This window comes from Erpetoichthys calabaricus, chromosome 4 (genome assembly GCF_900747795.2).
Source record: "Erpetoichthys calabaricus chromosome 4, fErpCal1.3, whole genome shotgun sequence".
NCBI lineage: Eukaryota > Metazoa > Chordata > Cladistia > Polypteriformes > Polypteridae > Erpetoichthys > Erpetoichthys calabaricus.
The window spans coordinates 63,988,647-64,013,360 of record NC_041397.2 but is presented as its reverse complement, the minus strand read 5'-3'; the positions used below and the strand labels follow the sequence as shown (position 1 = coordinate 64,013,360).

Genomic DNA, 24,714 nt, shown 5'->3' with positions numbered 1-24,714 from the left:
AGTGTTCACCTCCTTCAAGTCAGTATTTAGTAGATGGCAGCAGTAACAGCCTTGAGACTATGCAGATAAACCTCTATCAACTTTGCATATCTGGACATTAAATTTTTCTCATTCTTCTTTTTAAAACTTCATGACATTATTTTTGTTATTTTTAAGCCATTCCTGTGTAGCTGTAGCTTTAAGCTTAGGGTCTTGCTAGATAAGAAATCTACTCCCAAGGCTCTGGTTTTTTGCTGAGTGTATCAAGAGTTCCTCCAGGATTTCCCTTTATTTTGTACCATTCATTTTACCCTTTACCTTCATAAGCCTTCCAGGGCCTGCTGCAGAGAAGCATCCCCATAGCATTATGCCACCACCACCATTATTCATGGTGGGGATACTATATTCAGTCTTAGTCACTGTAGCCTTCAGAGTTCTCACTAGCCTTTTTGCCCAATAACTCAGTTTTTGTGGACAGCCTCCTCTAGACAGATCTATATCTGTGCCACACTCTTTCCATTTCTTAATGATTGATTTAACTGTACTCCATGGGATATTCAGAAGACTTGGATCTTGTATCCATCTCCTGACTTGTTCTATTCAATCATCCATATAACTAATTATGTGGCCTCTAAAACCAGTTAACTGCGCCAGTAATAATGTAGGTGTTTCACATTAAGAGGTGAATACTTATGCAATCAGTTTGTGATTAATTTAGATCATTTTACATTATGTGTTTAAACAAATTGGTGTTTTTGTTTTTCTCTAATCAAAATGTGATAGTCTTCTGATGCAGTGAATTTCACGAAGAGTTAAGACTTTTTGACACACTGGGTAGAGTAAAAAGTTATATGTAGATTAAATCACTCTTAATGTGTGCTATATATGTGGAATCAAACATTTCAGTAACCTAACGTAATAAACAACTTGTTTAGTACACTCTATGCTGACATATTCTTTAATATCACTGTGTGATATAAGAGAAGGTCTTTGAATAGGATGGGATGTGTGTTTTTGTGGATTAAGATGGGTTTCCCTGGCTCAGTCAGCTGTGGGAAGTGTCTGATCCTGTAGAGCAAATGGTGGAATTTGTAACACTATTTTGCCTTAAGGGATCCCATAAAATTAAAGTGTCCCTACTTGGTCTTTAATGCAAATAAGAGTAACAGAAATGGATGGAATTAGACAAAAATGTGAGAAAAAAGTGTCCAGTTTCTTATAAAATTGGTTAATAGTTCACCAATATACTGCTGGACAACTGACATTTTCTTAAAGAAATTAATTTCTCCCTGAATAATAAAAAACATTTCTGAGGAATCCAAAATATAGTAAAGGTGAAAATAAGTGTCTGACTGACACTAGATTTTTCTGGAACATTGCCAAAAAAAACAGTATTTTAACTTTAAAAATTTTAAAGTGTTGGAATGGAGATGTAGTGGTATGGAACTACTATGCTGCCTGAACACCCAGGCAACTTTGAAATTATTGAAGAAACACTTATGAATTGTAACAGCAAATTCTGTACTATATCAATAAATGAACTAAAGTTTGGGAGTCGTGTAATATGCAAATGATAGAACATACAGCAAAAATTCTGTGTATGGAATGGCCAAGTACAAGTGCTGACTTTAAATTCTCTACTAGGCCCAAAATATACAGTAAGTATGTTTACACAGTGTCATTAAAAAGAATGCCCCAAAATTCCTTAAAGCCAATGGTTGAAATCAAAGCTGCTAAAGTGGGTACTACTAGCTATTGAATGCAAGGTTATCAACAAAAGATGGTGAATGTTGGATAAATGACAACATCATAAAATACATAATACACAATTTTTTTGTGTTATATACAGATTTTTGTTATTAGGTTTTGAGTACAGTTCCGATTAGATTTATCTTGAATTAATGCAAAAATTAGGATATTTCCAAAACATTCAAGTATATTTTGTATTACCGTTTTCTTAATTAGAATTCAAGAGATTTGCTTCCTAGATGAACCATTGTTAAGTTTGCTTTGCCACAGTCATGCTCCACATACTACCATACCTCCAGCTTGCTACTGTTAAGTACTTGTTCACTGCCTGAGGATCATTTTAGCTAAAGTGGCTTGATTATTTAAACAGGCTTCATTCCACTTGCTCATTTCACAATCCTAATCTGTATTTTTCTTCAGTCTAGTTTCTTAATCAGCCATGTTTTTTTTAATGTCATCTTCATTATGGAGTAGGCTTTTTTCCTTCTGGACTTTGGCCTAATCCTGTTTCAATTTATTGCCTTCAGCGGTTTCCTGATGCACCCAGGTTCCTGTTTTCAATCAGTTTGTAAACTAACCTTTTTCCTTCAGACCTTGTTTTCATGTTGCCCCACTGTCTGACTTGTACTCTGTTCCATATTTTAAAAATGCCACAGATCACTTTCATTTCAGTTTTAGGTAGAAATGTTATATTAATCCATAATGTTAATGAATTAAAATAAGTCCAGTACCTGAATTGATATTCATCAAAAAGTGTTCATAATGTTTCTAGAGAGCTGCAGACACACTCAGCAATCAAAAAATAGTGTTATAGTAATTGGTAGTGTAATCAAGTCAAGTCAAAACTGACGCTTCCTCACAAAGCAGGTAATGTTCCTCATTCGGGACTCCACGAGCAACCGCTCATTCAACACAAAGTCAAACCAATGGTACCAAAGGATTTTCCGGAGAGACAGAAGTACCAAAAGAGTCCAGTCTTCGTCTCAGGCCACAGGATAGCGTCCATGTCTCGCAACCATATAGCAAGACAGGAAGCACCAGGACTCTTATCTATCTATGTAGTGTAATAATTGGCTTAAAATTTTCCATCACCTATTTTGACAGAAAATAGACATATTTAGAGGAAGCATATTGTAAAGGGATTTTGCATTAGTAAGTATTCATAGCTGTTGTGCTCTGTTTTGGTAAATCAAATGGCTACTTAATATGTGGTCTCATATATGGAATTGTTTTTTGTGTTAAGGGCTTGACATTTGTAACTCACATATAACACTGAAAGTGTTCTAGAAAAATATTTTTACACCATATATATTGGAAGTTACCATAGTTCTTTAATTTTTCCCTCATGAAGCTAAAGTGGCTGTTGCTGTGAAGAAAAGGATATTGTTAGTTAATATTTGACACAATTTTAAATGCACTACAAAATGCTTTCTATTTCAGCTAGCATTGCTTTAACTAGGACTGATATTAATTTAGCATTTTTTCCATGGGAACCCAAGCCATTACTCAATTTATAATATATAAAGCCAAGCATTTCTTGCCATCCATTTTTATTTTGTCTTCAGAAAAAGCCAGAAATCACTGCAATACATGTGACCTATTAAGTGTGCTAAGGTTAAGTTTAAGAGTCACTGCAAAGAAAGTCATGATGCTTAAATGTGAAGAGCCATTTTCCTCCATCAATTTTCAAACCCATGAAGTTCATGGTTGTAGAGAGCCAGTACCTGTCTTTCATCTTGAATAAATATCACAATTCAGAATGCAACATTATATGACTTAACTTGTCAGTTGTATGTACCTAAAGAAGAGTGCAATATTCATTTTTAAATAAACTAGTTTTATTGTAATTAATTGTTTCATTAAAAAAATGCATTAAATACATTAATTGACAGGCTATTTTAAATAAATGTAAATGTAGCTTTTTACTTATAATAACTCTGTAACACAATTTGGTTGCATGAACATTAGAAGAGGTTCCTCTAAATTCTACTCCCATTTTAGGAATGGGCGTTAGCAAAAAAAAACACAATGGTTCAGTTTTTTGGGTGTGGGGGTTTAAATGTATATACAAAAATAGAACAGTGCAAAATGAAACAATATACACTTTAATTTGTATATCCAGTGTCTAATCAGCCAGGAATTTGTATTAACTTTTTATGTAATAGGCTATCTAGTATTATACCAATCACCCTCTATTACTGCAGTACATTTCAACAGATTATTGGTGTTTGATCTTGTGTAGGATATGCAGTATCTTACTGTATCATAAAAGTTTAAATAAATGAAATACCCAGATCAATAATCAGGCTGCTTCTGTTTCATAAAGTATGGTTTTAGGCAAACACCAATACATTCTAAACAAAGACACTCAAAATTACTTTAGATAAGTATCAAAAATTACGAATAGATGGAAAGACAAAAGAAAGGGTCAATATCTTGAATACACCATTAGATTAGGCACTAAAAGGGTTCATTATTATCAAATGGAACCATTTTGGAGTCATAAGACTTTATCATCATGCCATCCCTGTAAAATCCAAAAAATACATTTGTTGTGGATTACAGAAACTTTAGAAGCAATTAGGTATAACCCATAAAATTACTTAAAATAAACAAGACATCAGTGACTGAGTCAATGGAAAATGTTAACTATCAGTAATTTCAAGACTATATAGATTGTTGAAGAGACAACAAGAGAAACCATTAGATTAACTCTAATGTCAAGTTGAGATTCCTGAGGTGCTGATTTAAACTACACGTGTAGGAGTCTTCTTGACTATATCTGCAGTTTTCTGTTTAATTATATATGTTCTGGTATTCATGCAGAGTTTAGCCACCTTTCATTTGTGTTCTCATTTCTTTGCTGAAATATATTTGTAAAGTATCAACTGGCATCAATAGTTTTTTAAAAGTAAATCTTCCTTTATTGTCTCCTTTTAGCCTGCACAAATTTTTGGCTAAATGATGTGAGGAGTTTGTTTTTATTTTTATTTTGTAAAAAAAATTGTAAATAATTTTTAATATTGAAAGTTTGATATATTGTGTGGAATAGTAAAACAAACATTTTAATTGATTGTGTTAACGTGAAATGTTTTAGTTATAGAAAGGTCCAAAAAATTGAATTAAATTATATAAATGACAGTGTTTATCTTTTCAGATTGTAGCAGATATGAAGCTGCTCCCATGTCTTTTTAATAAGTTTAAAAGTTATTGGTGTTGCCCACAATATATTAATTTATTTAAAATCTGAATATTTCAACTGTGGCCCAACAACAGAGTCAGATAATGTTCCAAGGCATTGAGTTGAAACCATATTTAAAAGATAACATTTGTTTTAATAAGCTAACACATAAAACTTTCTTGCTGCATTGCTTCTATGCACAGTTGTATTAGCAAAGCACTTCTTTAATAACTTAGGTAACACTTCAGCAAAATGCGTCTATTACTCATTTACTTTGATGTAACAAGACCTTAACAAAGGTTTCTTTTGGTCTTCATAATACTTGCAAACATCAGTAGGTAGGTTATTTATCTCTGAGTAGTGTGACATATTGACATAAAAATTACTTGTTAATATGAAGGATTCATGGGTCATTTAATATATGTAATATCAAGTTAATATCAGTTAAGCCACATCAGGAGCACCTCAAAGTGAAGTTAAAACCCTGGCTTCCACTCTAGTTAATTGTTTCAGGATATTTGATAATTGGTGTCTTAATCCATTCACACACATAACCCAGGCAAGCTGTACTATAACTCATAGAAACAGGTCATCACTGCAGGCAAAGGTATTTTTCTTTTGGCCTTTGTCTTAACAGTTGAGTCAGGGTGACAGTAATGGGTGATTACTTGCTAATTCACAGAATGTGACCACCAGGACAGTGAAAGCAGTTGCTGAGTTAAATAGTGCCAGTGAAACTCAGATGAATGCCTGTTGGCAGGGTGTTTTGACACCAGGGAGTTTTGCACTGAGGGAGAGCATGCACTCATCCATCAACTGGAAATTTAACCAACAGTTTATATTATAAAAAATGTTTATATAACCAAGTCCACTTTATGTAGGCAAATCACATACTTGTTTAAAATGATGATATATCTGAAGTAAAGACAAACACACAATTACATAGCATGCAACATATATTATAGTTATATAAAATACATACAATATATATTTACAGGTATTATATACACACCATTTGTTATGTTGCATTATTTGTTCCTGTGATTAACTATTCAGCAACCTTACAGCAAACCTAAATCTACTGGGGCTACAGTATCTACGTATGTTACTTATGCTTGCACATTAACAAGTGGCCATGTTTAAGATACTTTAAAATAATACTAAAATGACCAAAAAACATTGATAGACTAAAGGATTATAATAATAATAATGATAATAATAATGTATTATGTGAGCATTTAGACAAATTTTACATACACAATGAACTGAAAAGTACTTTGCTTTTGATTTGACTCCATTATTGACACTTAATGTTTACAGGTCTTTAAGTTCTGTTATATACACCAGCTGGCAATATGTGAAAATGTAATTGCCTCCTTACACTTAATGATTGGTTGTATCACTTTTAGCTGCAATGCCTGCAGTAAATTGTTTCTTATAATTCAAAATCAGTGTTGCTCATTTCTGTGGAGGAATTTTACTCACTCTTCCCTGAAGAACTTATTTAATTTATTTTTAAAGCATGAACTGGTTATTTTAGGTACTGCAATAGCATTTCTGTTGGATTTAGCTCTGAACATGGACTAGGCCAGGGACAAACTATAGTTTTGCTTCTTTTCAGTTATCAGTTACTTACTTTTAGGTTTTAGATCGTTGTTTGTCTGCAGGATTGAACTGTACTTCAAGTTCACTTCACACATGAATAACCAGATGTTTTATGGTCCATTTATTTATGGCAAGTCGCATACATCCTGAGACAGTAAAGCATCATCACACTACCACCATCATCTTTAACTGTTTGAAAGGTCTACTCAGGGAAGCAGTATTTGCTTTACATCTAACTTAATGAAACCCATGCTATCCAAAAAGTTCCACTTTAGTCCCATCTGGCCACAGATGAGGTTTGAAAATCATTCAAGTTCTTCTTGGCAAATGAAAAAGACAAGCATATATGACATTCTTGTTCAGCAGTGATTACCACCATGCTGCTCTGCACAGAAGCCCATTTTTGTTGATTGTTTTTCAGCTTGTGTAGTTATGAATGATAATCTTTGCTGAGATAAAAGATTCTTTTGGATATTTTTATGATTTTCTTTGTGACTTACCAGCTTATTTTACAGTACACCCTTGGAGTAATTTTGGTGGGCCCGACACGTCTAGGAAATTTCAGTGTTGTTCTAAACATTTTTCATTTGGCGATTAAGACTCTTACTGTGGTTTGGTGGCTTACTAGGCTACCAAGAATGTCTTTGTAGCCTGTTTCAGCCTGACTTCTTCAGAAAATCCTTTTTTTATTGTGTGCTTGTTGAATGTTTGTGATTTCAAAATAAGAAGCTTACATGGAGAAGGGCTGGTTTCAGCCTCTGTTCTGTTCAATCAGGAAAAAGGTTAATTAGAGATACCTACTGTATCTGTGCAGATTTAACTGGGGGCCATTGTTTTTTCACATAGTTGCTGATGGTGGTTTATTACTTTGTTCATTTAATACATGAAATGGGTTAAAGAGTATCATTATTAAGTATAGTACAATCTAATTTTAGTTTCCAGCAAATACAATATGTAAAAACAAACACAGGTAACTAACAAAATAAAAGGTGAAACCTGTGAAAATAAGGAATCTAGATTATTCCAAAACAAGGAGCTTTTGCACAAGTGTGGTCTTTGAGATATACATTTTTTCATGCCTTAAGTAATGCACAAAAATAGAGACAGCATTTTCATTACTATCCTTAATATAGTAAAAATTTTAATTTGTTATGGAAGAAAGGTTTTACACACATTACCTTCAATATAGTTTTACACACTTGTAAAATCCATGTCTGTTTTCATGACGTATGGTGACCCAATGTCCTAATTAAACAACATATATATTTTTTCCTTTACTTTCTCAGTAACCTAAACATAAATCTTTTGAACTCTAGTGATCCATATGTTATATCACAAATGAACATCAGGCTCAAAAAATATGCTTAAAAATTCCTGAATAGATTTTATGAACTTCATAGTTTTAAAAGATGCATTATCATTCTTAATATGTATCCTGGAAGTGAGATCCCAGCATCTGGTTTTCACTGTTGAAACAGAAATGGTTCCTCACACAAAAATGATGACCTCTTTTAAGATATATTTTGTAACTTTGCTACTCATTGACAGAGAAAGAGTTTACCTAATGTGATGTATAAAGTTTCTATTTACCGTTTTCCTTGCTCAGCACTGTATTTGATATTTGTTTCAAAGCTTGCCTGAGTTGCTTGAATTTGAAAAATTGAATGACTGCACAAGAAAACAAAGAAAATGTATATTTTTACAAGACATTTTTACAAGGTAGCTAAATCTCTTTTGAGCATTGTTTTTACATGTGTAAAAATATAAATTAACTTGATTAGATTTCTTCATTCATTTTTGGGGATAACTGTGTTTGTTTTATTTTATATTTATAAGATGGACATGGAGCACTTAAAAATAAATAAAAAACAAATACTGTATATACATCTTTCAGAATATTAAATAATGAAATAATACATGTGAAGAGAATTTTGAGGAGGAATATTGGTCATAGTTTCTAGTTGCAATAACAGTAGCTGTGGAAGAATTTTAATGTAATAGTACCCTACAAACAACAAGTTAAACAGCTTATGAGCAGAACATTGTAGTATTCAGTTCTGCAAGTATAAACTTTGATGTATTATGTGTTTTAAGAATGTGTTGTAAAAAAGCACAGTTATAAACTTAAGGCTAGGTCAGTGTCAAAGAGAGACAATATATTATAAGTAAATTCAGTAAAATTAATATGGGCTATTGGATTTTAAAATTGACAGTATATTGATTGCTTGATTCCACAATGCTTGATTTTTAAAGTTTTAAACTTATATAATTTAATTCACAGTTTAAAGACAAATTCCTTGAAATTGTTATCAATTTAACATACTGTAGCAGATTGTGTTTCTTATTTGTGTCAGTAGTCACTGTTCCAAGTAATACATAATGTTATCAAAAGATCTTAGTTTTTAAGGTTGTTAGCCCATTTTGTTTGGTAATTTGTTTTTATACAGTATGTTACAAATTACTAAAACAGACACTCCTGGTGAAAGATCTTAAAATAAAATCAGAGCTGTGGCGTTTAATAAATAATTATCCAGGAGATGTTATTGCCTTATTTTACAATGACTAAAAATTATCCCCTCTGGCTTATTTTTTGAAAGTCTAGGCAGTTCCCAAAAACAAGTTGCTGTTGTTTATGAAAGGAGTAATTTTAAATTTTGCTAAACTACATATTCTTCTGTATTTTATATTAGTAAGTGACAAGACACTTTCACAGTCTTCCATTTGAGTTTCACTTTTGTATAAAATGGTGTATTGCTGTAAAATCAAATATATTTCAAAACAGAGACTTCATTGCCAACAGGAGAGTTTGCTTTATTGGCTCCAGTGAGGCATTTAATAGTTGAACTACTTGGGTTAACAAAGCTAGGAATTTGAACATTCTTGCCAATGATTACAACTTTAGTTTCAGTATTAGGTAACTTGCAGATAATTGAGTTACTAAACATTATCATATATACCTTTGTTACATTCTCGTTCATTTATTTGTTTACTGAATATTTTTCTTTTAATTCTGTATTGCAATCTGTGCAGACAGCATTAGGCACCAAGCCATAATTAGCTGTCCTTAGAGTTACAGTGCATCCGGAAAGTATTCACAGCGCAACACTTTTTCCACATTTTGTTATGTTACAGCCTTATTCCAAAATGGATTAAATTCATTTTTTTCTTCAGAATTCTACACACAACGCCCCATAATGGCAACGTGAAAAAAGTTTACTTGAGGTTTTTGCAAATTTATTAAAAATAAAAAAATTGAGAAAGCACATGTACATAAGTATTCACAGCCTTTGCCATGAAGCTCAAAATCGAGCTCAGGTGCATCCTGTTTCCCCTGATCATGCTTGAGATGTTTCTGCAGCTTAACTGGAGTCCACCTGTGGTAAATTCAGTTGATTGGATATGATTTGGAAAGGCACACACCTGTCTATATAAGGTCCCACAGTTGACAGTTCATGTCAGAGCACAAACCAAGCATGAAGTCAAAGGAATTGTCTGTAGACCTCCGAGACAGGATTGTCTCGAGGCACAAATCTGGGGAAGGTTACAGAAAAATTTCTGCTGCTTTGAAGGTCCCAATGAGCACAGTGCCCTCCATCATCCATAAGTAGAAGAAGTTCGAAACCACCAGGACTCTTCCTAGAGCTGCCGGCCATCTAAACTGAGCGATCGGGGGAGAAGGCCCTTAGTCAGGGAGGTGACCAAGAACCCGATGGTCACTCTGTCAGTGCTCCAGAGGTCCTCGGTGGAGAGAGGAGAACCTTCCAGAAGGACAACCATCTCTGCAGCAATCCACCAATCAGGCCTGTATGGTAGAGTGGCCAGACGGAAGCCACTCCTTAGTAAAAGGCACATGGCAGCCAGCCTGGAGTTTGAAGGACTCTCAGACCATGAGAAAGAAAATTCTCTGGTCTGATGAGACAAAGATTGAACTCACGTTTGAAGGAAACCAGGCACCGCTCATCACCAGGCCAATACCATCCCTACAGTGAAGCATGGTGGTGGTAGCATCATGCTGTGGGGATGTTTTTCAGCGGCAGGGACTGGGAGACTAGTCAGGATAAAGGGAAAGATGACTGCAGCAATGTACAGAGACATCCTGGATGAAAACCTGCTCCAGAGCGCTCTTGACCTCAGACTGGGGTGACGGTTCATCTTTCAGCAGGACAACGACCCTAAGCACACAGCCAAGATATCAAAGGAGTGGCTTCAGGACAACTCTGTGAATGTCCTTGAGTGGCCCAGCCAGAGCCCAGACTTGAATCCGATTGAACATCTCTGGAAAGATCTTAAAATGGCTGTGCACCGACGCTTCCCATCCAACCTGATGGATCTTGAGAGGTGCTGCAAAGAGGAATGAGCGAAACTGGCCAAGGATAGGTGTGCCAAGCTTGTGGCATCATATTCAAAAAGACTTGAGGCTGTAATTGCTGCCAAAGGTGCATCGACAAAGTATTGAGCAAAGGCTGTGAATACTTATGTACATGTGATTTCTCAGTTTTTTTATTGACATTATGGGGTGTTGTGTGTAGAATTCTGAGGAAAAAAATGAATTTAATCCATTTTGTAATAAGGCTGTAACATAACAAAATGTGGAAAAAGTGATGCTCTGTGAATACTTTCTGGATGCACTGTAAGTTTCATTATGGGGCACAAGCATACACACCTAATTAATCAGAATATCCTTAGCCATTCTTGCCTGGAATTAGGCAGTCTGCCTTATTTCAGTTTCTGTTGTTTGTAAAAATTAGGCAATGGACTTGCCAATCTACTTACCTGCACTTCTTTCTGTTCAGTATGTTTAATCCAATTTATGACTAATGTAGGCTTACACTCTGTCACCCCAGCAATGAGCACAAGGGTAAGGACTAACCCTGGATAGGGATCTAATAGCCCAGTCATGCAATACCCAGAAACATTCATGGTTTGTTAAACAGTCACCAGTTAACCTATCATGCCATATTTAGGCTGTGGCAAGAAACTAGTTTACCCATAATAAACAGCCACAAACTCAGAAAAATTACTCTGCACGCAGAATGCCCAGGATGAGATTTGAACTTAGGATTCTGCATATGCAAGTGCTACGCACTTTTCTACCTGGTTTATTTTCCCCAAACATTGAATATCCATCGGTCTTATTAATTTTTTGAAGTTGCCTATTCAAATTCGGAACCCCAGGAGCCAGACTCTTTTGCTTAAAGTGGGTATCAGCTATAGATAGCACACCAGTCTATCATAAGACACATGCATCTACCTAATTTAGAGTTCCCAATTCATGTAATGTGCTTGTCCTTCTGATATGCAAGGATGCTGGATTTCCTGGAGAAAATTCATAAGGACATGGGCAGAAAGTACACAATGCAAGCAGTCAGTAGTTAGGCTAGGATATGAAGTTCAGTCTCTACATCTATGTTTTTTCACGCAGATCTAGCCACAGTGCACCTGTGCCAACCAATAACATTATGTCAAATGTAAATAAATTCAATATTTTAACTATAATAAGTGTAAGGAACACAGCTAACAATTAATTTACTGAATCATTATAAAGAAACTAAATCATTCAGCTGAGAATTTATTAAACTGTTATGTAATTGTTACATTACTGATTTCAGATCTTTTGGCAAAATAATGATGCTCAATTTTTGTTGTACAAAACTACAATTCTAAGATGTCTAAGATTAGTTTATAGGGTGGTTTAATGTGAACAAGTATTAGATAGTCATGCTAGTTGCTATAGGAGATAAACAGCATTAATTATAAAATAGAGTACTATATTGAAACCATGTGTAACCACACAATGTATTGTAGAAAACAATGACATTTGTAATTAATATCGCACATATAAACAAATAAACAATGCCTGATCCTAGGGACAACAGCAGTCTCGGTCCTGTTCTGGACTGAATGCTGCTACACTAGAGAGCACTATCACTCAAAATGCTGTGCAAAACCAGGAGTAAGCATTCACATATGGGAGACAATGGATCCTACAGAAAAGACATACTGGCCTAGAAATTCAATAGCCAGGGAACATATCCCAAAAATAGATACCCCTACTAATTTTGAAACAGTTCAGTATAATTTGAAAGAAGGATGGCTGTTATCTTAAGTATGTGAAAGCAATCATTTAAAACCTTCATGCAGTGCCAACAATAAATGTTAGTAAAGATCAAATAAAGGTAATTTACTACATAATTAGCCCTTCTAATTTTTGTTTTTCATTAAATGGTATAAATGACTAATTACTAATTAAACACATAAAAATATGTAGAAAAAACTACCCTACATTAGAGAAAGTGCAGCTTACAAGTGTGCCAGACTGAAATTTATAGAAACAGAATGGTGGTTTTGTGATACCTGACAGGTGAGCCATTATTGCAAAACTGCTTTCACCTGGAATCAAGCTTCCTGTAATTTTAGCTGCCACAGACAAAAGTCAGCTGATATCATATAGATTAAAAATATGCCAAGTTTTAGGCCAGTACGTTTTTGGGGTCTTTTTCCCCCTACAATATGTCTATTTTAAGGATGGACGCTAAAAAAAGTATATTGTATGAGTTTGCAGTAATAGAACCATTTTGTGAGTACTGTTGGCTGAAGTTAACATTCCATCACTTTTTTCTGGACGTAGTCTATTCATTGATTCAGTTTCCATCCTCTGTAGTGCTCCATATTATAAACTGGTTTTATCTTTTAAATGGAATAATAGGTTTTGATATCAGTAGCCAGAAGTGGATCTATATACACTGATTTTCTTGTGGCTACCTTAAATTAGAAAAAACTGTTCCCCTACCTGTGAATAACATTGATGTTGTTGAAAAGTAGCACTTTCTCAGTAGATTTTTATTTTATTTTCTAAATTTGATATTAATGTATCTGAACTTCATTCCATCACGTTTCCCATCATTAATTTTGTTACTGGAACTTTTATTTTATTGTACCACTGTGTATTAACATCTTGTAAATATCTGACTATTTTACGTTATGTAGCTTTAACTCAACATTTCCTATGGTGGAGTGAGTGAATAGTGATTGAAATTCTCTCATTTCCAGATGTTTTGGGAAAATATGCTTTGGGATGTTAACGATTAATGTCATTTTTCCCAAAAAGTAATTAAAGAAATCTAAAAAACTAAGTATTTAAAATGTGCACAGTAATTTGACTTGCTGTTGATATTTTCTTTATATAAACTATATGTGTTAAATAAGTTAATCTTGCTGCTTTGAATCTCCCATTTTGAGTTCACATTTTATGACAGAACAGGGCCCAGAATCTGTTAAATACAGTGGTGTATAAAGTAATCCATTTTCTGGGGATATTTAACTGAAGAAGAAAAACTCAAAAGTTAGTGTTTACTTGAGTATTTAAACCTCTGCGTGTTGGAAGCTCCAGGTTTACACAAATGACAAATTAATCACAAACAACGCAAAGTTGACAGTCACTTGACCGTAATTAAACATAATTAGGTACTACTTGTGAGTCGTTTGAATCTCTCTGCATATATAAAGCACTCTTTGTAAAGCACCATAGTTTTTGTTAGACAATCACTGCAAAAATGAAAACAATGGAGCATTCTACTGATGTGAAAAACAAATCCACTGAAATGCACAAGGCAGAAAATGGCTACAAAAATATTGAACAGTTTGAATGGTCCTGTTAAGCACTGTTGGATCCATCATCAGAAAGTGGAAGGTTCTTCACAGCACCCAGACTCTTACTAGAACAGACCATCCCTCAAAACTAAACATCAGAGCAAGATGTCGACTGGTGAGAGAGTCTACTAAAAATCCAACCATCACTCCTTGGAAGTCTTCAATGTTGTTTGGTTGAAACTAGAGTGAAGATGCAAGATGGCAATCTTGTCAGAGTTGAAGGAACGATGGATGGACACTACCGCACAATACTAAAGGAGAGCTTGTTCCAGTCTACTATGAAGCTACGATTCAGGAGAATATTCTTCTTTCAACATTACAGTGACCCTAAGCATAAGGCCAAGTGACACTGGAATTATTCAAAAACGGAAAGGTGAATGTTTTGAAATGGCTAAGTGAAAGCCATTCACATTAAAAATATTAAATGGATAAGATATGTGTACATATCTTTTGTCATGAAGAAAATTATGATGACTTTCTAGGGGATTGAAAACTTTCGCATGCCACTGTGTCTTGACAATGATGCTTTTCAGGCTTTAAGACTTTAACTTGAGTATTACAGTATGCTCTCAAAACAGTGTACCCATTAACAGTAATGATGAACAGAAACTAGGATCCTGTTAGCAGCCACTGAAAGAACTACAGGTGCTGGTCATAAAATTAGAATATCATGACAAAGATGATTTATTTCAGTAATTCCATTCAAAAAGTGAAACTTGTATATTAGATTCATTCATTACACACAGACTGATGTATTTCAAATGTTTATTTCTTTTAATTTTGATGATTATAACTGACAACTAATGAAAGTCCGAAATTCAGTATCTCGGAAAATTAGAATATCAATTAAAACCAATGCAAAAAAGGATTTTTAGAAATGTTGGCCAACTGAAAGGTACGAACATGAAAAGTATGAGCATGTACAGCACTCAATATTTAGTTGGGGCTCCTTTGGCCTGGATTACTGCAGCAATGCGGCGTGGCATGGAGTCGATCAGTCTGTGGCACTGCTCAGGTGTTATGAGAGCCCATGTTGCTTTGATAATGGCCTTCAGCTCTTCTGAATTGTTGGGTCTGGCGTATTGCATCTTCCTCTTCACAATACCCCATAGATTTTCTATGGGTTTAAGGTCAGGCGAGTTTGCTGGCCAATCAAGAACAGGGATACCATGGTCCTTAAACCAGGTACTGGTAGCTTTGGCACTGTGTGCAGGTGCCAGGTCCTGTTGGAAAATGAAATCTGCATCTCCATAATGTTCGTCAGCAGCAGGAAGCATGAAGTGCTCTAAAACTTCCTGGTAGACTGCTGCGTTGACCTTGGACCTCAGAAAACACAATGGACCAACACCAGCAGATGACATGGCACCCCATACCATCACTGACTGTGGAAACTTTACACTAGACATCAAGCAACATGGATTCTGTGCCTCTCCTCTCTTCCTCCAGACTCTGGGACCTTGATTTCCAAAGGAAATGCAAAATTTACTTTCATCAGAGAACATAACTTTGGACCACTCAGCAGCAGTCCAAAGGCGAGACGCTTCTGACACTGTCTCTTGTTCAAGAGTGGCTTGACACAAGGAATGCGATAGCTGAAACCCATGTCTTGCATACGTCTGTGCGTGGTGGTTCTTGAAGCACTGACTCCAGCTGCAGTCCACTCTTTGTGAATCTCCCCCATATTTTTGAATGGGTTTTGTTTCACAATCCTCTCCAGGGTGCGGTTATCCCTATTTCTTGTACACTTTTTTCTACCACATCTTGTCCTTCCCTTCGCCTCTCTATTAATGTGCTTGGACACAGAGCTCTGTGAACAGCCAGCCTCTTTAGCAATGACCTTTTGTGTCTTGCCCTCCTTGTGCAAGGTGTCAATGGTCGTCTTTTGGACAACTGTCAAGCCAGCAGTCTGCCCCATGATTGTGTAGCCTACAGAACTAGACTGAGAGACCATTTAAAGGCTTTTGCAGGTGTTTTGAGTTAATTAGCTGATTAGAGTGTGGCACCAGGTGTCTTCAATATTGAACCTTTTCACAATATTCTAATTTTCCGAGATACTGAATTTGGGACTTTCATTAGTTGTCAGTTATAATCATCAAAATTAAAAGAAATAAACATTTGAAATACATCAGTCTGTGTGTAATGAATGAATCTAATATACAAGTTTCACTTTTTGAACGGAATTACTGAAATAAATCAACTTTGTCATGATATTCTAATTTTATGACCAGCACCTGTATATGCATTTCCATTAAGAAGCTTATGGAGTCTGCTGTAACATATTTGTCAACTCTACCACTTGTCGACATGATAAATATTTTTTGATGGGGAATGATTAAAGAGACTAACAGCATAACCAGGTAAGGGCATACAGACTGGAAACAAACTTCTAAAGAAAAGGCAAATGTGTAGTGAAGACAAACTGGAGTTGTTGCAAAGGTATACTAAGTCGCTAACAAAGGACTTAAAAAGACTCAAGGTCTTGTGTGTATACTGTTTTCACATAAGTAGTTGAGCAAATTGGGAGGGAGCATTGTCACATTTGTTATCATACATCCCAAGATTCTCCCAAGTTATATCTAGGCTGATAGGCTAACTTCAGTTATTGGTTTCATAAAGTAGTACTAGGGTGTTGTACCGTGTTAGCCATTATGAATGTAGAGAAAAGCCAAGCAAAATGGCACCTTTTATTGGCTAACTAGAAAGATTACAATATGCAAGCTTTCGAGGCAACTCGGGCCCCTTCTTCAGGCAAGATGTAATCTTGCTTACATCTTGATTACATCTTGCCTGAAGAAGGGGCCTGAGTTGCCTCGAAAGCTTGCATATTGTAATCTTTCTAGTTAGCCAATAAAAGGTGTCATTTTGCTTGGCTTTTCTCTGGTTTCATAAACAAACCATACCAGTAGATACCTTGGCTAAATTCACTCCCCTTTGCTCCAGATATCTGAGTCTTCACTAGTTGTACTGTATTTTCTAAAACTGCATGGCTTTTTCGCCAAAATTGTTTTTACTGAGGCATCAGTACACGGCCTGCAACTGTACTGGTTTTTTTAAAGCTATGGGGTCAGGCTCACTTAAAAATAATCAATATTCTAGGAAGAACTGTAATGTTTGAAGCTATACACTACCAGTCAAAAGTTTTAGAACAGCTTGGTTTTTCAGTTTTTATGGAAATGCATGCAGTTTAATGTCATAATGTTTCATGAAATCAAGGTATAGAACAAATAAACAGTGACAAATTAAAAATAAGTCAAGGAATTATTAAATGTACAAGATTTTATTAAAATTTTTGATTCATCAAAGTAGCCACCATTTGCTGATACAACTGCCAAATTATGGTAACCGTTTTGATTCAGAATGCCATTCACTCTGTTGAAGTCACTAACTTTGCCTCCAGCAAATCAACCCCAGGCCATCACATTTCCACCAACATGTTTGACAGTTGATGTCGCACACTGAGGAACCATCCTTTCACCAACTCCACAGTTTATAACCACTCTGCTTAATGAACTGAAGAGTTCAAAATTTTGATTCATCAGCCTATAAGACTTTCTTCCAGTCTGCAGTAGTCAATAGCCAGTATTTCAGGGTCCTGTTTTGTCCTTTGAGGAATGGATTTCTTCTTGCCAAACCTCTAGCACAAAGTCTCCTCTTCACAGTGGAAAGTGAGACTTGCTTTTGTCAACCACTGTTAAGCTGTGCTTGAAGCTATTGTACTGTGTGCCTGTTATGTGTAAGCTGGTGACTCTCAGAAACTTGTCTTCTGATTTTTGTGACTCATTTCATTTAATTGCAGTTTTTTTTTCTCATTATCACAGACATTTAAAACTTTCTACAACATAATATTTTCTAAATTGTACTTCATAGGGTGTTTTAACAGTGTGTTCCATCTCTGCTTTAAAACAGACAGAAGGTTTTTAAGTAATCAACAGAAGTTGGGACACCTATGCAGATTGTTTGCTTCAACTTGCAAGGCTTAATTTACTTTAACTGCTGCAGAATATCTGTAGGTTGTAACCAGTTAGAAGACCCATTTGTATTATTCTGAAGTTTACTTTTTTCAGTTTTTGCTAACCTAAACTTTAAATTTAAACCTCTGGCAGTGTACTGCTTACCTTTTCAACATTTTAGGCCACTCATTGCATTTCAGCTGATTAAATTTTAAGAAAACTGGAAAAACTGAGGTGCTCTAAAACTTTTGATCGGTAGTGTATGTCTAAAACGTTCACCTGTAGAGAAAGAGAGGTGGCTGTGAGATGAGGTGTTTTCCAAATTTAAATTGGAGAAATTATTTGAATTGTTTGTGCAAAATAATGAGAACATTTGAGATATGAATATGGTCCAAATGCTATCATTGATATTGACTGTAAGCATATACTATACTTTAGGATTGTTAGACTGTAGTGATTTGTAATTTAAGTACAGTTTAGAAAAGATTTAATCTTACAAATTATTTTTTTTTTTTGTTACTTGTCAGTGTAAAAGCAAGTGACATGTCTGCTACATCCTTTTTTCATGACAGATAGCCACTGAGTCATTCAACAGTGTGTGCTGCTTGGATTAGTTTGCTTGCATACAAGGAATAATACAGTTAGTTATGTTGTGTTTAATGTTTTCATGAAAACAACAAAAGAAACAGTTTTATAGGTTACATTTTAAGGCCATTAATCTTCTATTGATTGTTCATTAGTACTTAGATATTATTGCCATTTGCAGAGATTTTTTTTACATCTCTAGTTTTTGAAACACATCAGATGTTTATTCTCTCAGTTTTATTTCATTTAGAACTTTATGTGAATCAGGCATTTGAAACACACTGATCTAAGTCTGATGTGGCTCAAGGCTTAAAAGTGTGAAATTGCTTTAAGACCAAGTCAATCCAATTTATTTCTTTTCCATTACAATTTGGTGAAAAGGATTTGTTATTAGTCCTGCTGATACAGAAACACAAGTAGCACCACAAGTGAAACTATTTTAAGGAAGACAAGAGCAACATCATGACTTAACATTGCATCCTGTTAAGTATTGTTTATTATGTAAATTTCCATAGACATATTATTTCATGGCGGCACGGTGGCGCAGTGGGTAGCGCTGCTGCCTCGCAGTTGGGAGACCTGGGGACCCGGGTTCGCTTTCCGGGCCCTCCCTGTGTGGAGTTTGCATGTTCTCCCCGTGTCTGCGTGGGTTTCCTCCGGGCGCTCCGGTTTCCTCCCACAGTCCAAAGACATGCTGGTTAGGTGGATTGGCGATTCTAAATTGGCCCTAGTGTGTGCTTGGTGTGTGGGTGTGTTTGTGTGTGTCCTGCGGTGGGTTGGCACCCTGCCCAGGATGGGTTCCCTGCCTTGTGCCCTGTGTTGGCTGGGATTGGCTCCAGCAGACCCCCGTGACCCTGTGTTCGGATTCAGCGGGTTGGAAGATGGATGGATGGATGGATATTATTTCATCTATCCCTTTGCTCACTTATCTTTCATTCAAAGATTCTAAGTTAGGAAGCATGTTCCTTCAGTGCAAAAAAGTAAGTGTCCCCTAAAGACTGTATCTTGACAATTTTGGTGGACATTAGACTTCAAAATGAATAGAGGTCATAGTCACTTGCCACAGATTTAATGACAAAGGCCATCTTAATTCTGTTTCTTATTGACGTATTTGTAATTTTGTTCCCTTTATTCTTTTAGTCTCTTGCTGCCCCTTGATCTTCACAAACAGCAGTACTCTTTGCTTTGAATCTGTAATAAACAAAATGTAATACTCTTGAGGATTCATATGATGCAGTTGCTTTTCAGAGTTAGTAAGTCCATTATGTTTCCTGAAGAATTTTGGAAAGCTGATTTGTAATTGGCTTGTCAGCACAATCTCCAGGACATTCCAAAGATGTCTTAAATTCATTGGTAACTTTCAATTGGACCAATATGGGCAGTACAGGCTCTATCTCCCAGTAACTCTGAATGGATTAAATGGGATTGAAAATTGATGAATGGTAGAAGTATGCTTTTGAGAAAGATTGTTGCTTCATTGAAGCTTACAAAATATGATAAAGTCATGTTATACATTGTGTAACAAAGGTCTCAACAGAAAATTTCTAATAGATAAGTTACCAGCAGTGTTCTTGTGAGTAATGTTTTATGTATCTCTTTTTTACAAAACAGATTATCCTGAAGTAATCAACAAAAAAGGAATGAAGTGTCAAGATGCTGCACTACACACCCCAAAACAGCCGCTGTGTAAATACTACCTTTCCTCCTCATTAGAGCTACAACAACCTGCATGCTGAGAGTATAATTATGGATAAATCATTACATATAACATTTAAGTGCTTTTGTGTGTATGTGTGTGTGTGTGTGTATAGATATATAGATATATATAATATATAAACACACACACAAGCACCAATTATATATACCTGTAATGCAAAATATGTTATCTTGTAAATGAATACAATCAGAATTGTACAGACTATATATCTAAAGGTGGATATTTCATTTTAATGATTGTTTTTAACAGTTATCTATATGAAAAGTAGGTTATTTTTTCCACCTAGCTGATCATGTTAATGCACTCTTAGAATAATATAGTGCTTAATGTTAAGTGCTTGTTTGAAAAAGATTTTAAACAGAAAACTGAAGCTTTTGCTCTATAATTAAGCATAATGTCCCATAATTTTTTGACAAACATTTTATTGCACTTAGGTTCTGATCCTGACAAGATAGTTTACTTTGGAAGGGAATCAATAAATGAATGTTAAACAGATGGATGACATATTGAGAAGAATGAAATGGTTATTTGAATGTGCATTGTTACCCAGGAAAACCAAAACAAAAATGTGACTGCTAGACAAAACAGCCATGCAAACATTTGTATTTATCAATTTCCCAGAAATGGAGTTGATAAACTTTCATAATGTCCTGGGCTGGCAGTAGACATTTTGGATTCTCTAGTTTAGGGAACAAAATATAAAAGAATTCTTATGTTTATAAATAATGGCCATTAAGATGTTTGCTGTTGTCTCAAGTAACAGTGCCAAGGACTTTGAAAGATCTCATAGATTGATCAGATCTGTCAATTCTGGGTATTAATTTGGGTACATTGTGTCTGCAGGCAGACTTGACAAACGTGATTCAGATCATTAATCGATTTATATGAAACAGACATTTGATTTCATTCAGTTGTCCTTTCAGAAAGTTAAAGAGCAGGGGTATATAAAAATGTATAATGTCAGTGCTTTCAAAAGAGAACATTTTAGTTCCTTAAAGATAATAAAGAGGTGCTTTCAGAACCATCCTCCCAACAGCTCCCTGTTTAATTTTGAATGATCAATAGAAGTGCCTAAGTATTACACATTTCAAGCCCAAAAGGATGTAATTAAAAAATATTAACTGAAAAATTATTGGATGTTGTCCAAAAAAGTACCTGTTAGTTTTAAGTCCACACACATTATGATGACAGGGTTATTAGTTTTTAAAATACAGGAATGTTATTTTAATTAAGTCATTTTAGAGTAGAATCTGAGGTGATGATAATAAGTAAATAAAAGTTTAATTTGAAACAAGGCGATGCATCACAGCTTTTAACATTTCAAATACATTAAGCTTTGCTGAGGTGCAATTTTCTAAATATAAAAATCCGTTCTAGTTTTGTTTTATATATTGCTTTTTCCTAAAAAGATGTGCCACAAAATTTAATAATCATTGCTTAGCTTTCAAGCTAGTAAAATGTTTATATTATCATTTAGTGCAACTATCTGTACCAAACTTTTGTCTCATAGGCTACATGTTGGCACTGAACATAAGCATAAATCAACCATTAATATCCCTTTTACATACATATATGTGTGTGTATATAATATGTATGTATGCACTGTGTGTGTCTTTCAGAATTGACCACAGTGCTATTTTAAAATTGGAAAACCCATAAGCTCTGCTTGCTTGGCACAATTTGGGCACCCACCCCGTGATTTTCATTCATTGTATTTTTTTCTTCACAAAAGTTACAGTTTTAATGTAATTTTTGATGTTGAAAGTGATTTATAGATACGTTTTTGTCATAATTTTAAACTTTTATGTTAAATATTAGTCATAGAAGAATCTTGTAACCTATTATATTTTAAAATGAATGTAATTTATTAAGCTAAGCTTAGTTCTACTGGTTGGATTGTTCAGAAAAGCTGGTCTCTTGGATCAGCTCCTAAGAAGAAATTCTGAAGCTTGTTTCTGGTATGGGTCACCATTTGTGACTGCAGGTGTATTTTCTTACTGCCTTCATCACCTTTGCAGGGCAATGGAAAACAGTGTGAAAGAGGCTTTAGAATTGCTTGTATTATGTAAAAATGTTTATTGTAAAGGTAATATTCTACCAAAAATATGTACTTTCACTGTAGTTTAGTAGTATTTCATAACAATATTAAGTTGTTGGAATTATTACAGTTGTGTATTTTTGTAAATTATGTAATTGTTAAGTTCAAGGACTGATTTTTTTTTTCTGACACTTTTTGAGAGGGTTAAATGTTGATAATATACAGGTATTCCTATTCTCTGTTAATCATTTTCAACAGCTTTTTAGTATTTTTATATCATTATTTTATGTTACGGCATTGTTTTTTTTTATTGGTAGTAGCTACTGTTGGTTTTAAATTCATGAATTATTTTCAGATTCATAATACATAATCATACTTATTATGAATAATAGTTCCAGAAAAAAAGTGAAACTAAAGATTTTTAAGTGACCAATTATTACCCAATTAAGCAGACATCTTATTGTTAAAACACTGCTTGGAATTTACTTTTAAATTTACTTTTTAAACTCCATATAAATGGAGATCCTTTGTATTAAGAATTATAATATTGTACAATAATACTGGATAAGCGGGTCAGAAGATATATGAGCTATATAAACACTGTGTGTGTGTTTTAATATATATATGTATGTATGTATGTATGTATGTATGTATGTATGTATGTATGTGTATATGTATGTATATACATATATATATATATATAATATATATAGATAATATATATATATATATAATAAGCTTGCACACACAGTCATAGAAAAAAATTGCAGAAAATTCAGAGTAAAATCTTCTTAAATATAGAACTAAATGTGTAATAATTTTTCTAACATATATAGAAGTTTAAAAAATTGATATCATCAATATGTTTCAATGGGAGCAACATCTTTAGATCTTTTGACAGTGACATAGCTTGACATGTCTTTCCAAGTGGGTTCAACCATGCCACATATATCATCCTTTTTTTTTATGGGTAGGATGGATGAAGGGATGGTCACAGTTTAGGGTTCTTTATTTTTTTTATTTATATTGTTTGTTTCTACTTTGTTTTTGACCGTTTTTATGGTGACATGGGGTTCACTTCTCATTTCTTTAGTTCCCTTTTGCCAACTGTATACCTATTGAGGTATATAAATATACTTTGTATCTCACAACCCTCTACAAACAAGGCAAGTAATGGTGAAACACAGATTTGTTTTTTCTCCCCACTAAGGCAGGGAAGGGCATGTGGAGAGTCTTTACATGTTGTGATGGAAACAACATTGTCCTTGATTTAAGAACATATAAGGACTGAAATTACAGATGTTTCTTTGACTGTGTGTATAATGGTATGTATAAAAATACTATAAACATTTTTTTCACTAGTGCTTAATCTCCATTTCAGATTATTTGCAAACAAACCTATTTTTCATGTTAATGGAAAATACTTTAACCTGTTTGAAAATGTTTAAATTCTTTATGCATTTCTTATTAACAATACAAAAAGTGCAAAAGTCTTAAGATAAATTACCCTTCATCTGAACAAAGTTGTATTTTGTAATGTTGACAGAGGGCTATTTCTTTGTGGGGTTTTTTTTTCATGTATGGTGTATGGAGAGGCCAAAATGGTTTTAAAAGAATACAAAGTTTATTTCAAAATAAAATTCTGTAAAATGTATCAGTGTCATTATGATTTTGACATGAAACCAGTTTTTCTTTTTAAATAGTTAATGTGACTCAGAATATATGTAATATGGTAAATTTTATCAGCTCAAATCAAGCCCTCTTTGAAAATTAGTTTATAACCATTTTACATGCTTTATTTGTGCATATATTGTGTTTTGTTATATAGTCAGTTGTTTTGGTTCCAGCAAATGTTGTAAAACTTATTGAGAGAATTAAATAAAATATAATTATTATAATTTTGTCGTTTTGTAATTTATTCATATTATTTGTATATTATTATTGTTTTAAAACTAGTAAAACTTGAAAATGTGAATTACAGTAGAGTCTTACTTATCCGACATAAATGGGCCGGCAGAACGTCAGATAAGCGAAAATGTCGGATAATGGGAGGTGTTAAGAAAAAGTCTATTAAACGTCAAACTATGTTATAATTTTACACATTACGAGCCTAATGCAGTGGAACCTCAGTTCAAGAACATCTCTGAACATGTACAAATTGGGTTATGACCAAAACGTTCGCCAAACTTTTGCCTCTGTGCACGACCACACACTTGGTATAGGAACAAGCCAGTTTCCCTTTCGGTTTGTGCGCGCTGAT

At 34.5% G+C, this 24,714-nt stretch overlaps 1 protein-coding gene across 11 annotated transcripts in view; it reads left to right on the top strand.

Annotated features, from left to right (window-relative positions):
* The window catches only part of mbnl2 (muscleblind-like splicing regulator 2), a 244,860-nt gene extending 220,508 nt beyond the window's left edge, over nt 1-24,352 (top strand). For all 11 annotated transcript variants that reach the window (XM_051926781.1, XM_051926785.1, XM_051926783.1 and 8 more), the window contains one exon: nt 20,311-24,352. In XM_051926781.1, coding sequence (XP_051782741.1) covers nt 20,311-20,435 — 125 coding nt within the window. In that variant the 3' untranslated portion in view covers nt 20,436-24,352. The remainder of the gene's footprint in view (nt 1-20,310) is intronic.
* The last annotated feature ends 362 nt before the right edge of the window (nt 24,353-24,714 follow it).